The 17,089-nt window shown below is 38.1% G+C and overlaps 1 protein-coding gene across 1 annotated transcript in view; it reads right to left on the reverse strand.

The window, feature by feature from the left end:
- The window catches only part of LOC122557980 (mucin-2-like), a 172,991-nt gene that overhangs the window by 24,854 nt on the left and 131,048 nt on the right, over positions 1-17,089 (reverse strand). The window contains exons 36-41 of the mRNA XM_043706283.1: positions 13,003-13,225; positions 10,052-10,230; positions 6,991-7,063; positions 6,772-6,872; positions 6,634-6,665; positions 2,084-2,261 (exon numbers count right to left, since the gene is read on the reverse strand). Of these exons, the coding sequence (XP_043562218.1) occupies positions 2,084-2,261; positions 6,634-6,665; positions 6,772-6,872; positions 6,991-7,063; positions 10,052-10,230; positions 13,003-13,225 (786 nt within the window). The remainder of the gene's footprint in view (positions 1-2,083; positions 2,262-6,633; positions 6,666-6,771; positions 6,873-6,990; positions 7,064-10,051; positions 10,231-13,002; positions 13,226-17,089) is intronic.

Consider the following 17,089-nt stretch of genomic DNA (forward strand, 5'->3'; position numbering starts at 1 on the left):
TTTTAAGGAGCCAGGCTGTTTTTCCTTCAGTATAATTGGGGAAAAGCACTCTTCTTGCAATACTATAATCTTTCCATTTCCCATACTAACTTTTCAGTGTCCTACCTTGGTGACAATAGCAATGAATGGCAATTTCTTTATGGATTGTTTTTCTGTAAGATTATTTTCAATAATAACTGGATTGAGATAGTTAAAATGCATTTTATGTTAGTTCTTATAGATGGCAAAAGAAACAAAACTCTCATCCCTATTTCAACTGTCTTCAGTTCAGCTTGGTCCTGGGTGCATTTAAGATTACACTGTACCACTCATTGAAGCTATAATAAAATGTTATAACACAGGCAACTAATTTTGAAAACTTTGTATTTTAAAAATAATTAGCAAAATATGTAACTACATTCTATATTTATTAGTATGTACTTACTGAATGACTGGTAAAAACAGCATTACAGTTTAATATCTGTAAACGGTTAATTGATGAGTTGATTGGGGACAATTTGGACTGAACTAAACTTTTGTTACTGGGGCAATAAAGTCTTAAACTGTCTTTGTACACTTAGTGCCTCATTGATATCAACAATCCAGTTACTAATATTTTCAAACAACCTCCCTACATGACCAGAGTGCTCATTTCTTTCAACCAATAGGTCTCTTTATTATGCATATCAAGGACCTGTGACTGTAACTCAGCATCCAAGTTGTTGACAGATCTGTCAGACTGCAGTAGGACAACCATTCAAGGCCAGCATTTTAGCAGCAAAAACAAAACGAGGTCTACTCTCAAAATGGCTCACAAAATGGCTCCTTATTAGCAAGATAAGCAGATAGTCACTCAAAAAGTAAGATACATTTCCTTGGGTTGAGAGGTATATTTTGAATGTATTGCTCCAATATGAAATAAGTACTGTGAACATGCTGTTTTGACATACTCTTCAGAGTATATGGTATTTGTTTATACAACTAAATGGTCAATTAAAGGATTAGCTTTTTGTTTCCAAGGACAACAGGTCTTTTTTAGTATCAAATGACAGATTTTTGAATGAGAGTTTTATGGTATTGTGACAAAATTTAATTTATAATGTTTGCATTTAAAATAATTCCTATTATGATTGCTCAAGTCCCCAGAATTATGCATAAGAATACTGAATAAGTGACAATGCATGGAAAATGCTTGGGGCTTAGAGGTGGCATTTTTTAATTCATTCATGGGATGAAGTTGTTCCTGGCTAGGGAAGGCCTCATCTCATGAATAAATTTTAAGAAACCACCCTTTATTGTCCAGAGGGCAGTTAAGAGTCAACCACATTGTTGTGGGTCTGGAGTCAAATGTAGGCCAGACCAAATAAAGATGGCAATTTCCTTGTCTAAAGGACTTTGCTGAACCAGATGGGATTATTTTCTGACAATGGTCGTCGTTTGACTGTTAATTCCAGACTTTTATTGAATTCACATTCCAACATCTGCTTTGGCAGGATTCAAATCCAGACCCCTCGACCATTACTTGGGTTTCTAGATTAACAGTCCAGCAATAATACAATTAGGTCAATGAAGTGGGGTGTCTTTGGAATCTGAGAGGAAATGGGTGGCATGAGGAATCTGAGGCACAGAGATGGCATGGAGTGTGAGGTGTGGGGGCCTTTAAAATTATGTTGGGAGTTGTTCTGCTGTCTCCAAGAATGGCTTGCCTTGCATACCTCACACTTTCCATCATGGCTTGCAAAGCATACCATGAATTCATATGCTGTGTGAAGAAAAATCATAAGCAAGTTACAAATGGGTCAGGCATGCTTTTGTAGCATAGCAATGCGTTTTTCCATCTATACAGGGAAATCTGGATTTGAGTTATTTTAAATTGAATTGTTCTTTAATATATGGTAATATAAGACCATAAGAAATAGGAACAGAAATAGGCCCCTCAAGCTTACTCCACCATTTAACAGGCTCATAGATGATCCAAAATTCCTCATGTTTGCTTTCTTGCCTTTATCCCGTAACCCTTATTTCTTCTACTGCTCAAGAAATTATCTATTCAAGCCTTAAATATATCATTTCATTCTGTGTAACTAGGTAATAATCAACTTACTGCACACGGTTTTTGTACAACAATCATCATCTGGGACTGTTATATTAACAGTGATAAATCCTTCTCCTTCACAAGGCATTGGAGGGAAGATAGGACAATTGTGTGGTTGACAGATAACACGATGTGTGATTTTGTCACAGATACAGTCCTGGCAATTGAACTTAAATCTTTCATTAAACTATTGAAAACAGAAGAGAACAGAGATTGATCATTAGATCAGATGCAGTGTGATGACAGTGCCCTTATTAGACAAAATGAATAACTTCAATTTTCCAAATTGTGCTCATTTTAACAATTTCTACATACATTCATATCTCCTTTTCTTATTCTTTTGCAAACTCTGTGTACTCCTCACAATGTAGTTTAAACTTTATCTCTTGCAAACTTCATTCAAGTAATTAATATAGATTTTAAATAGTTTGAGACCTATAGATCTCAAATCTATGTTTTCTGTTGGTTAGCTAATTCACTGTGTTAATATATCTCACCGAACACAGTGGGGCCACCTTTTACATTACACTTCATTAATTGGCTTATGGAAATCCAACTATGCCATTCCCTTTATCACTCTGCTTACTTTATCCTTAAAGAACTTGAAGAATGAATTTGTCAAATACGATTTCCCATTTGAACCAATTTACTACTTATGTGGATCTCTTCCTCCTTGAAGACAGATTGATAACATTTGTTTAAAGTTTCTACTATTTCCTTGTTTTCATTAATTCCTTATTCTCATCCTCTATGGGACCAATGTTTACTCTCGCTATGCCCTTGCTTTTTATATACTTAGAAGGTGTTCCTATCTGTTTTAGTCTCATATTCTAACTTCTTAATTTTTAGGCAACTTTGATTGATCTTGAAAATTTTCTTAAGCTTCACAATATTGTAAACCATTTCCTTAAATTTATTACATTCTTAACTTTTGTATACAGCTACAGATTATCTAGCCTTTCAGTACAGTCCTTCTTTCTCAGTAAACTAAAGCTGTAAAAATATGGAAATTTATTTTAAATGCTAATTTCCCAAGTCAAGTTTCATTAACTTTGTAATTGCCTTTAATTTAAAATACTAATTTCAAATCTAAGTTTCTTACCCTCAAACTAAACAGGTAACTCCTACATGTTTTACTGAAAGATATTTTACAGTAACATAATTAATTGATCTTGATTCATTACAATTGAACAGATCTCCATGAATGTGTCCTCAGGTATCTTTTTCCTGGTATGATTTGTCCTGTCCAGATGAGGATTAAGGTTGTTGACAATTATTGCAGTATTTCAAGCCACATTATTTTGTGAAACATGGTCAGTGCTGGGTTGATTGGCTTAGTTGGCTAGATGGCAAACATGTGGTTTAAAACAACACCAAGCTGAGGCAGACTTGGGAACTGCCTCCTCAATCTGACACTGAGACTGAAAGTCATTGGCAAATAACCACTGGGGATAAAATAAACTGTTAATGAAATAAGTCTGGATGAAGTAGTAGCAGACATTTTGCTAATGACCAGTCTACCACTAGAGAAGACAAAAGTGAAACCTCTATGCTACAGTGAAGCTAGCATAAATGATCTACAAACTGCTCTCACCAATGACTTATTTTCCCTGAGTTTTTTTATCTCTACATAGAATCAGTCTAGCACAGAATAAGGCCATTCTTCCAAAGTCTATGCTGGTTCTCTGGAAAGCAATTTGTCCCATTCCCCCAACATGATCTTCATTTAGATAAAGAGGCTTTAATGTTGTCTTTGACTTTTTTTTTATCCTGAGCACGTCTGTTGGAGTTAAAAGTCATGCAGCACCAGGTTATAGTCCAACAAGTTTATTCAGAAGCACTGGCTTTTGGAGCACTACTCCATCAGCTGGTTTTCATAAAATTCGACTGCTCATCTCACTAAAATCCATATAACTCACAGACTGAGAAGTTTTTGCCCAGGCGTTCTGTTTGGATAACTCACATTCTTCCACACAGTATTCCATCCATCAACTTTTTTTTGCCCACTAATGCAATTTCTCCAAATTTCTTACAACTAACATCTCCACCTGAACTTTACATATCTGCAAATCTGGATACATTATATGTAAGCCTCACATCCAAAACATTGGGGAAAGTACTAATTCTTGTGGTATCTCATCAGTCATAGGCTGTCAACTTGGAAATAATCTGTTTGTTCTTATTCCTTGTTTTCTAGTAGCTAACCAGTTTGCCTCTTTCTTAGGAGAGGAAAAGGAGAGTCTATGTTTCAGGCATAAGCCTTTCATCAGGAATGCTCGAAATGCCAACTGTCCCACTCCTCGGATGCTGCCTGACCTGTTGTGCTATTTCCAGCGCCACACCTTTCATGCCTCTTTCTTAGTTCTACCTCTGTTGTTGATCTTCCACTCAAGTTCCTTTTCAGCCCTCAGGATATACCTTTAAGGCCAGCCTTGTGCAGGCAATTATGTAACGTTAGGACTCATGCTACTACCTGCAGAGAACATCATCTATCCTCCATACGATGCTGTTTCTCGTCACTATTACATTCCTTTTTATTGCTCTAACTATTAACTGCAAGTCTCAGAAAAATATATGTGCCATTAGATGTGATTCTGCTATTGGAAACTGTTTATTAAGTAAGAGTTATACTGGAAACGATTTTAAGATCATCAGCTGGGCTCACAGTGTAATGTATTTGCATATGTTAGAAGCTAGATATCCAAATACAAAAGACTCTGTTTTATGGAGGTGAAATAAATTTGTACATTCATTAAAAAGGGGGCATAAGTGACCGTTGTTATGATGGTGTAGAGGAGTACTGTACCTTTAAGAGAGTTGAAAAGCTAGCAGAACTATCTGACACAGTAAAGTGTTCTGAATAAGGCAACAATGTAACATTTGATCAAACAGCTAGAGTAGCTGGGTTGCCTGGGTACAAAAATAATTTAAACTGATTGGCCAAATTTAAATTTATGTCCCAAGATGCCAAACTCCAATCAAGTTTGAATTTAGTATTTAACAATATTAAAACCAATGAAACATTCTGATGTTTTGGGGTATAAATAAGTTACCCAAAGTGGCAAATAGTGACAAAGAGAACTGCCAAAGGACCAACAGATGTAGGCTGCTAGTAAGAATTCTCAGAGAGATACCTGTCCGGAGAAGGAGTTTGCACGGGAAAAAAAAAGCATTGACACCGACCTGGAGAGAAAATCTACAGAGGAAAATACAAAGAGAAGATTCAACAGCTGGCTGGTTTTGAAATTTGATTTTTTTGTAAATCTTAGTCGGGGATTTTATTGGACCAGTTTTGTACAGGGGGAGGTAAAAGATAGGTTTAGAGAAAGGAGTTGTGAATAGTTGTTAGTTAATATTCTGTGATAAACTTAAAGAATAAAGTTCTTACTTTTTTTGTACTTTAGCGACTTTGGGATAGTTCTTTGCCTCTCAAATTTTCACAGATTACAGCACGGGGTGTTGTTTTTGTGTTGCTGGTTTAAATTAGCAAAGGGGTTTACCCTGTGTCGTAACACAGTCAGTCTCTGCTGCAATTCAAGTTAACATTCTGACCAATTAGAATCTACCTGCCTGGGCTGAGAATTAAAATTGATATTCTTGCTGCATCACAGGACAACGATCACCCAATAAATCAGCATCCACCACTCATGCTGTATAACATAGTATTCGTTTTCTTCAATTCTGTTGTTATTTGCATCCTAGTTTTGACGAGTCCAAGATAAAAAGCTTCAACATTTTATTTCCTTTTAGCAACGTTTAGTGGTTAGTTTGCTTGTCTTTTAATCCTTGCCCTCAAGAGCCTCATATCTGTTGGAGAAATGTTATTTTCTGGATTCACATACTTGTTTCATTCATAATGCACACATCTTTCTCTGATCAAATCTGAAATACATGACCTTACGCTAGCGTCTGAAAATTTCTCCTTCCTAGTACGTTGCAGCATCTGAAACTCTGACATCAGTTCATCTATTCTAAACCAAAATTCCTTGAAGTACAGCCACCAGGTCCCCCATGCTACAGTTACAGTATGCCCTGCCATTTTTATTGAATTTCATTTAACTAATTGGGTTTTCAAGTTCTGGAATAACATTCAATTATCTCAATATGGTTTTAATCTAAGCGATTAATCTAAGGTTTTGAAGTTCTGGAATATCATTCAATTATCTCAATATAGTTTTAATCTAAGTAACAACCTTGTTTATTAATTATTTTAATTTAATTATATATTTTCAGTCTTTACTATTTTGTAGCCCACAGTCTAATTTAGCCATTTTATCTGTCAAACAGCATTTCCTAACTCTATCTCACTGAATTCCTACATTCACCAACTGCATTTTAAATTTCAGTTATTTCAAAGAGCTTTAAACAAAAGACTTGTAGGAGTTGAGGTGTGTAGTAAGCCACTTCAACTAGTTGCGAAAATCCTATAGCTCAGTGCATTTCAAACCATTACAGTGGTTCAATTGCCTGTTAATCTTATTCAAGTGATAAAATACATATTCATGAGCAAATTATGATTGAAATAGATTTTAGAGACTGTATAGTCAATCTCTGCTTACCTCTTTAGGTAATCCATCAGGTCCAATGCAACCTTAAAAAGAAAGTCCTTAGAATTACAGAAGAGACACAAAAAATGAGAGAAGACATCCAAAGAAGTACAGAAAACAGGAAAAATGAGAATGAGCAGAAATTCTTACCACATTTATTAACACATAGATCAGTGTCAGGGCTGAAAAGAATGGTACCCTTTGGGCAGAAACATCCTTCTGATAAGTTAAGACCGGTCATATCTGAATTGCTTAAAAAATATTATATATTTATTAGTGGATCATATTAATCATAACTGGTGGGAACAGTAATTTAAAATATATTTAAAACTTTTAAAAATAACACAATTTTCTATGCCTTTAACAAACCTTGAAGTGCATGTAAGTTCCTCTTCAAAGATTTCACATGCTTTGTAAACTTTGTTTAAAGGACAATTAAAAGCTGTATTGAAAAAAATAAGAAATAAAGATTCCTGTCAGTCTATCAGCAATTTTACAGATCAACAGGTTAATAAATACTCTGTACAATTAGAGTCATAAAATCATACAGCACAAAAATAGACCCTTCAGTCTCACTGTCTGCCGACAGTTCAGTCTAACCGACCAGATATCCCAATCTAATCGAGCCCACTTGTCAGCATTTGGCCCATATCCCTCAAAACCCTTATTATTTATGTACCAATGCCACGGTGGCTCAGTAGTTAGCACTGCTGCCTTACAGCACCAGGGTCCCAGGTTTGATTCCAGCCTTGTGTGACTGTGTGGAGTTTGCACATTCTCCCTGTGTCTGTGTGGGTTTCCTCCCACAGTCCAAAAATGTGCCAGTTAGGTGAATTGGCCATGCTAAATTGCCCATAGTGCTAGGTGCATAGTCAGAGGGAAATGGGTCTGGGAGGTTACGCTTCAGAGGGTTGGTGTGGATTGGTTGTGCTGAAGGGCCTGTTTCTGCACTGTAGGGAATCTAATCTAATCTAAAATATCATAACTGTACCTTCCTCTAGCAGCTAGTTCCATGCAAACAACACCCTCTGTGTGAAAAGGTTGTCTCCAGGTTGTGCTTAAATCTTACCCCTCTCAGCTTAAACCTAAGCCCTCTAGTTTTTGACTCTCCTCCCCTAGGAAAAAGACCTTGGTTGTTTATCCTGTCCATGTTCCTCATGATTTTATAAACCTCTATTAGATCACCCCTCAGCCTCTGATACTCCATGGGAAAAACCTTCAGCCTATTCAACCTCTCCTTATAACTCAAACCTTTTGGTGTCGGCAACATTCTTGTAAAGCTTTTCTGCACACTCTCAAGTTTAACAACATCCTTCCTATAGAAGGGCGACCAGAATTGATTATAGTATTCTAAAAGTAGCCTCACCAATGTCCTGTACAGCTGCAACGTGAAGCCTCAACAACTAAACTGTGTTCTGACCAATGAGGTCAAGTGTGCCAAACACTGTCACCATCTTGTTTACTCGTGACTCTGCTTTTAAGGAACTATGCACCTGCACCCCCTAACAGCAGGTGGGTCTAGTTTAGTTTGGGATCTAGTTTAGTTTGGATCAAAGGGCCTGATTCTATGCTACTTGACCCTATGACTCGAATAATCTAGAAGAAGGAACTTTGTAACTATCTGTGTTTGCTGATGACACAAAGATAAGTGGGAAGTAAACTGTGAGGAGAATGTATGGAAGGATGTAGAAACATTTGATGAGGGAACAAAATATCAAAATATGGCAACAGAATTACAATCTGGCAAAATATATTTTTGTTAGAAAGTATAAGACTTTATAAAACATTTTCATTAGCAAATAAGGTCATAATAATAAATAGAGAAAAATAATTTGAAGATTATTGCTGAGAATAGATACATCTATTGAAGACCTTTGTCTTGGACTAATTAAGAAAATTCAGAAGAAATATTAAAATGAAGAAAAAAATATATTATTCTGTATGAGAGGAGAGTGCTGATTATTTGGTAATTAAGGTCTAATTGGTGAAAGCTTTGCCATGATGAATGCATCAATTAATGATGTGACAGTTAATTGCCAAATTCAGGATTATTTACCTAATGTAGTTCAGTTACAGACTAACATCTAATGTTAGACATTGTATTTTGAGTTTTGCAAGCATAGGCTCGTTGAATTTTATGTGTGTAAAGAATTAGGACAGTAACTAATTTAAGATTGTTAACTGGGTTAGCGGTATGAGCACTTGCATTTACTGGAAGCAATGCAGGTATATACTCAGAGTCCCATTTTTTGCTGTCAGAAAGAACACTGTGTCTGTTTCAATTCAACAAAAATAGATGATAGCTTCACTGGTTCACTTCTTAGGGCAATGCTTTTACCAGTTAGCGACAACCATCCATTTGGAAAGTTAATTTTTAATGCATTTATGTTTGCTGATGATATTAAGCTAAATAGAAAGGGGAGTTATGGACAGGACACAAAAAGGCTGCAAAGAAATGTTAAGTCGCTGTGTGCTAAAGCATCAAGGCAGTAGATGGATTGTGTGGGAAGTATAAAATTATTTACTTTGGTCATAATAGAAATGCAGAATACTTGATAAGTGATGATATTCAAAGAAATTTGAGTGTACTCATGCAAGGTCTATAGAAATTTAGCCATGAAGGTACAGCAGGCAGTTAGGAAGGCAAATGCCATGATTTATTTATTTGTTTATTCCAATCCACATGTAATAAAGGCCAACATAGTATGTTTTAGATTAGATTAGATTCTCAACAGTGTGGAAATAGGCCCTACGGCCCAACAAGTCCACACCGTCCCCCCGAAGAGAAACCCACCCAAACCTATTCTCCTACCCTATATTTACCCCTGACTAATACACCTAACACTGTGGGCAATTTAGCATGGCCAATTCACCTAACCTGCACATCTTTTGAATTGTGGGAGGAAACCGGAGCACCCGAGGAAACCATGCAGACACAGGGAGAATATACAAACTCCACACAGACACCCAGGACCCTGGTGCTGAAAGGCAGCAGTGCTAACTACTGAGCCACCGTGCCACCCTTTTCCTTACTAACTGCTTGTTGTACCTTCATGGCTAAATTTCTATAGACCTTCTTCTCTGTTTTCCATTCTTGAAGCAATCTTCAATGAATGTTGAATATTACCTCCTTTTCCAAATTTGTCGGTTTTAATTTTATGTATAGCCCATTATGTGACATTTTGTTTTGAAAGTTCAAATACAATGCGATTATTGGATTCTGCTTCTCCATCTTAATACTTACATACTCAAAGCCCTAATAAATTTCATGTAATCTGCTTCAGAAGGGTTGAAAGGATATGTTGATGGGGTTGGATGAAGAAGGGTGTTGGGAGGCCTGTATGGAATATGAACATCCACACAGACCTGTTGGACCAGCTGTTTTCTGCTGTGAATGCAATGTAATATTTTGTAAGCACATAATACTTACAGCATACCCCATCTGTGTAATTTCGCCAATCAATGCAGATACCGTGTGACATGCAGACAGATGCATAGGTTTGCAAGCTTGCACATATCACTGAGGTACTTGGCATTCGACATTCATCATGCACACACGCCTGATAGTAATTGTCTGGTGAAACGCGATCATGACATTCTGTAAACAATCTGAAAAAGGCATAATTCATGAACCTTCCTGTGAGACTTTGAATGTTTTTACTCTTGTTACAATGCATGGTATAGTTGCAGAGTAAAACTCACTTTACACTCAATCATTAGGTATCCCCTGAACAAGTTCAGAATGGGTTAGATGCAAAGTAGACTTCTTCCACACATGCTGAATCTTCTTCAACCTTTGGTATTTTTGTTGCACAAATTATGTTTTTCAGTTTTCATACATTCATGAGACTCATCTCCTCCTCACTAGATTTCTTTCTCAATAAACTGCTGAGCATCTATCCCTCCTCCACTCCTGGATCCAGTGTCGCTGACATTGTAAATAACTCTTTCTGATGAGGCATTGTTCTTTTCCTTTTCAAAACCAACGTTTTCACTTTCATTCTCAAATGACATATTCTTGCAGTTTGTTTTTAATAAGTATTGTTGCCAGTATTCTTTACAAACTCCAAATTCCGTTTATTTTGCAAAGTATATGACCAGTTTCCTAATGTCATACATCCTGGCCCTCTCTCTCTAGCAGCTCCTTGTTCAATCCTGATGAAGGGCTTTTGCCCAAAATGTCGGTTTTCCTGCTCCTTGATGCTGCCTGAGCTGCTGTGCTTTTCCAGCACCACACTCTTGACTGATCTCCAGCATCTATAGTCCTCACTTTCTCTTAGCTCCCTGCACTGTCCAAACATGTCACTGCCGCTCCACAGCCTTCTGGAATATAGAACTGCAAAGATTCACCACCCTGAGTGAAGAAATTCCTCCTCACCTTGGCCTTGCACGACCTACCCTTTATCCTGAGATTGTGCGCTCTGGTTTCAGGATCAGCAAAACCAGAGGAAAGATATTACCATCGTTCACCCTGCCAAAGCACTAAAATGACAATTCCAAACTAGCATATATTCTCCTCGAGTGCATTTGTTCCATTGTCCACGTCAGTAGGTAGGTCATGTTGGTTTTTACTCTTGTTGATTGATTCATAGTCATACTTTCTTTTTCTACCAAGCATGACAATGCAGCTGTTGACTAAGAATCTAAGCTTCTTCATTCACCTTACTCATCCTAAGCATGGGGTCACTTTCCACATGTATATTAATGATACCTGAATGTATGTTACAACCAAAACTTTATACTATTAGACTGTTTGACTGATATTTAGTCTTCAATGAATTGCACTTGCTGCAGCTGAATATTTAAAATAAAACTGAAGGTATTCTCTTAAGTCCTCACCACAAATCACTTTCATCTTCCACTATCTGCTTAAAATCAACCAGTTTGATCAAGACTTTTTTTCACCTGTCCAAGTACATCCTTCTTTGGTTTTGAATCCATTTTTGTCTCACAGATCTATTAAATGCCCTGATGAAGTACTGTGTTAACTAAACATATCCTAAACTGGATGTAGGTTTGCTCACTGAGCTGGAAGGTCCATTTCCAGACGTTTTATCACCCTACTAGGTAACATGTTCAGTGGGCTTCCGGGCAAAGCACTGTTGATAATTCCTGCTTTCTATTTATATGTTTGGGTTTCTTTGGGTTGGTGATGTCATTTCCTGTGGTGACATGATTTCCTGTGGTGATGTCATTTCCTGTTCTTTTTCTCATGTGGCAGTAGATGGGGTCTAATTCGAGGTGTTTGTTGATAGAGTTCCGGTTGGAATGCCATGCTTCTAGGAATTCTTGTGCGTGTCTCTGTTTGGCCTGTCCTAGAATGGATGTGTTGTCCCAGTTGAAGTGGTGTCCTTCCTCATCTGTAAGTAAGGGCACTAATTAGAGAGGGTTATGTCGTTTTGTGGCTAGTTGATGTTTATGTATCCTGGTGGCTAGTTTTCTGCCTGTTTGTCCAATGCAGTGTTTGTTACAGTCCTTGCACAGTATTTTGTAAATAACATTAGTTTTGCTTGTTGTCTGTATAGGGTCTTTCAAGTTCATTAGCTGCTGTTCTAATGTGTTGGTGGGTTTGTGGGCTACCCTGAACATCAACTAGCCACAAAACGACATGACCCTCTCTCACTAGTATCCTTACAGATGAGGAAGGACACCACTTCGACTGGGACAACACATCGATTGTAGGACAAGCCAAACAGAGACACGCATAGAATTCTTAGAAGCATGGCTTTCCAACCGGAACTCTACCAACAAACACATCAAGTTAGACCCCTCTACCATCCCCTGAGAAAACGAACAGGAAAAGACATCATCACATGAAAATGACATCACCAACCCAAAGAAATCCAAACATATAAATAGAACGCAGGAATTATCAACAGTGCTTCGCCCGGAGGCCTATTGAAGATGTTACCTGGTAGGGTGACAAAACATCTGGAAATGAACCTTCCAGCTCAGAGAGCAAACCTACATCCAGAACCTCAACCTGAACTAAAAATCTTCTCAAAACTTGCTATGTCCTAAACTATGGAGTGATATTTAATCCTAGTTATTAGCTAACGAGAGTTTCACATTATTGGTATTATCTAATGTTCAAGCCATTAAGTAAAGAGAAAATCTCACTAAATAATGTTTATATTGTCTGGATCTTTAAATGCTCTTGCTTGAGAACATTTCATTACAATCTAAACTTGCAATTATCATTTCACAAAAAAAATCACAAATCTCTGGATTGCTAATATGAATTTGTAAATCTCATGAAAAATTCCAAAACATTTGCATAAGCTTCTTTTAGTATGTTATTTAGTTCACTGACTAATCAAAAATTAAAAATTTCTCATCTTAAAAAAATCTCAGATAATGTAATACAGTACAACATCTTACTTGCTAGTAATGAGCTTGCAAAGAGAATTAGAGTTACAAGGCTTTTGCGTTGTTTGGGGACTGACTGTAACTTGAGGTCTTAGAGTAGGTCGTGAGGATGGTCCATTGCAGTTTGGCTTGTTGGAATCTTTGACTTGCCAGTATTCAGCCATTTCAGAACAGGTGGTTGCAGGCTTTCCATTGGGCAATATACAGTCATCACTCCGAACATTATTACATGTTCCTGAGAAGATAGATTATTGAGTGTGTCAGTTTATCTTTATTCGTTTATCCTCCTTGGGGACATTTTATCTATTAAAAGAGATCTTATTATGCACTAGAGAATGATTCAAGAAAAACTTGTTCCATAAACTTGTTCATTAAGATAAGTTCATAGTAATGTACATCTGCTGTAACAATGTATTTTTAATGTACTTGTTTATTAATTTGTGGTTCAGTTTTTTCTCAGCAGAATTAACTGGCAGTAGAAGAACACAATCATAGTTTTGCTAACAACTTTGCCTATAACCACCAATATAATTGACGTGAAGTCATTAGACCTTGCAACATAAAGTTTTGTTTGCAATTTGTGGTGTTGAGGGTCAAATTGCTGTGGCAACATGTACTTCTGTCTACATTTTAATAGTCTGGAGCTATGGATGGTAGGAACTGACCATGAATCTGTCATTCTCGTTGCCTGCCACTCACATGTATTAAAAAGATTTGCAGTTGATGCCAATTTGACCATTCTATGAACATACTTGCTTTAGCTATCACATTCTGGAGTGGGACTCAAACCTGGAGATTCTGGCTCAGAGGCTGGAACTATTCCAGAGAATCTGAACTAGTAAGGCTGAGGTTGCAATCTAAGGTGATAGGGAAGAAAGAGAGCAGTCTGAGACTGATACAGTTGGGAAAAGGAATAAGTCTAAACAGTCAGGGCAGGCAAGAACAAAGCAAAGAATGAGGTAGGGTAATAAACTGCATTTATTTCAATGCAAGAGGCATAACGGTTAAGGTAGATGGACTGAGGGTATGGTTGGTAACATGGGACTGGGATTTCATAGCTTTGGAGAATTGCATACAGTTCTGGTCACCACATTATAGGAAAGATGTGGAAGCTTTGGAACGGGTTCAGAGTAGAGTAACTAGGACATTGCCTGGTATGGAGAGAAAGGTTGAGGGACTTGAAGCTGTTTTTGTTAGAGAAAAGAAGGTTGAGAGGTACCGTAATTGAGACATATAAGATAATCAGACGATTAGATCAGATGGACAGTGAGAGCCATTTTCCTCGGATGGTGATGGCTAGCACGAGGGGCCATAGCTTCAAATTGAGGGGTGAAAGGTACAGGACTGATGTAAGAGGTAGTTTCTTTACTCAGAGAGTAATGGGGGCAGACTCACAACTTTATGGACATTTAAATGGTTATTAGGTAGGCATATGGACGAGAATGGAGTAGCGTAGGTTAGTTGGGCTTCAGATTGGTTACACGGGGTGATACAACATCAGTTGGTGGCTGAAGGGCCTGTACTGTGCTGTAATGTTCTATTTTCTATGTTCTATAGCAATTACAGAGACCTGGCTCAGGGATGGACAGGACTGGCAGCTTAATGTTTCAGGGTATAGAAGCTATAGGAAGAATAGTAAGGAGAGCAAGAGAGGAGGGGGAGTGGTATTTTGATTAATGATAACATTCCTGGGAATATGTCCAGGGAAGTTATTTAGGTGGAACTGAGAAGTAAGGAAGGGATGATCACCTTTCTGAGATTGGACTATACACCTTCTAGTAGACAGTGGGAAGTTGAGAAACAAATTTGTAAGGAGATCTCAGTTATCTGTGACGATAATAGAGTGATTATTGTAGGGGGTTTTAATTTTTCAAACTAAGACTGGGACTGCCACAGTATTAAGAGCTTGGTTGGAGAGGAATTTGTTATGTGTGTGTAACAAAATTTTCTGATACAGTATGTGGATGTACATAGAAGAGAAAGTGCAAAACATGACCTACTCTTGGGAAATAAGGCAGGGTAGGTGTCATTAGAGGAGCAATTTGGCCCCATTGACCATAATCCTATTAGTTTTTAAATAGAAATGGAAAAGAATAGGCTGGAGCTAAAAGTTGAATTTCTAAATTGGAGGAAGGCCAATTTTGATGGTATTAGGCAAGAACTTTCAAAACTTCATTTGGGGTGGATGTTCATGCAATGTTAAAAGATTAAATTGTACTATCTCTCTGGACATTAATGTCATGTTAAAGGGTTAAACTGTACTGTCTTTCTCCAAGAAGCTGAACATTCTGGAAGTGGCAGGATGGGGTGGCGGTGTGACATTCTGTCTCACAGACAGCATGCAGTAATTTAGATGACTATCCATTGTAATCCACACTTCATTTGAGCAGCCATTTACTACTGTCCTACTACTATTATCAAATTAAATTCTCATTCTGTCAATTCCATTCAGAAATGCTTTCATAGCCATCCTCCAGCCAATTAAATTCATTTGCATGATCATCCCCTGATATTGAAGTATATCGCACCCACATTGTCTTGGGGAGTCAGGAAATCATTTGCATAATGATTCCCCAGGATTAGGGCATTTGCATTTCATCCTCGGTCTCCGAGGATGACCTCATCCTACTATTGTACCTGGGTAATGTGGGTATGGGAGGAGTGGCTGGAGTACATGTGAGCATTACCAACTGACCTGTATAAAGGGGTTGTGTTTCCTTTGTTTGGGGCCTCTTTTGACTCGACTTCTGCAAAGAGGGCTAAAGAGGTCACCTAACTTGTACAGGCTTTCATAAACTTTAACTCTTTGTAGAAGTTGGTGTGTGCGAATTGCATCTCGTATGTGAAACCTCAGGAAAAGAGCCTAACATTCACAGGAAAACACACAGCTGGAAAACTGGAAGCCTTCAACAATGAGAATGAGAATTCAGAGACAGTTTGTTCCTTTTAGGGTGAAAAGCAAGGTTGGTAGGTGTAGGGAATGCTGGATGACGAGTGAACTTGAGGTTTTGTTCAAGAGTAAGAAGGAAGCACATAGACAGCAGAGATCAATTAGGACACCACGGTGGCTCAGTGGTTAGCACTGCTACCTCACAGTGCCACGGACCTGGGTTTGATTCCCGCCTCGGGTGACTATCTGTGTGGAGTTTGCACATTCTCCCCAGTGTGTGCATGGGTTTCCTCCGGATGCACCAGTTTCCTCCCACAATCCAAAGATGTGCGGGTTAGGTGCTAAATATAAATTGCCCATAATGTTAGGTGCATTAGTTATGGTTAAATATAGGGTAGGGGAATGGGTCTGGGTGGGTTACTCTTCTGGAGGATCGGTGTTGACTTGTTGGGCTGAAGGGCCTGTTTCAATACTGTAGGGAATCTGATCTAATCCCAGAACAGTATAAAGGCAGTAGAAGTATACTTAAGAGGGAAACCAGAAGGGCAAAAAAGTGACAGGAAATAACTTTGGCAAATACTATTAAGGAGAATTCAAAAGGATTCTGCAAATACGTTGAGGACAAAAGGGTAACTGGGGACAATAGAGCCTCTGAAAGATCAGCAAGTTCACCTGTATGTGGAACTGCAGGAGATGGAGGAGATACCAAACAAGTATTTTGTATCAGTGTTTACTGTGGGGAAGGACATGGAATATAAAGAATGTGGGGAAATATGGAGTGATAACTAGATAAATGCCCATATTCCAGAGGAGGAGGTGCTGGATGTATTAAAATACATAAAGGTGAATATATCCTCAGGACCTGATCAGGTGTACCCTAGAACTCTACGGGAAGTGAGTGTAGAGATTGCTGGGCCCCTTGCTGAGATATTTGTATCATTGATAGTCACAGGTGCGGTCCCAGAATACTGAAGATTGGATAACGTTATGTCACTATTTAAGAAAGATGATAAGGAAAAGCCAGGGGACTATAGACAGGTAAGCCTGGCATCAGTGGTAGGCAGCTGAAAATGTGTTGCTGGAAAAGCGCAGCAGGTCAGGCAGCATCCAAGGAACAGGAGAATCGACGTTTCGGGCATAAGCCCTTCTTCAGGAATCAGTGGTAGGCAAGTTGTTGGGGGGAATCCGAGGGAGGGGATTGATTAAGGA

Source organism: Chiloscyllium plagiosum, chromosome 16 (assembly GCF_004010195.1).
Source record: "Chiloscyllium plagiosum isolate BGI_BamShark_2017 chromosome 16, ASM401019v2, whole genome shotgun sequence".
NCBI classification, from domain to species: Eukaryota; Metazoa; Chordata; class Chondrichthyes; order Orectolobiformes; family Hemiscylliidae; genus Chiloscyllium; species Chiloscyllium plagiosum.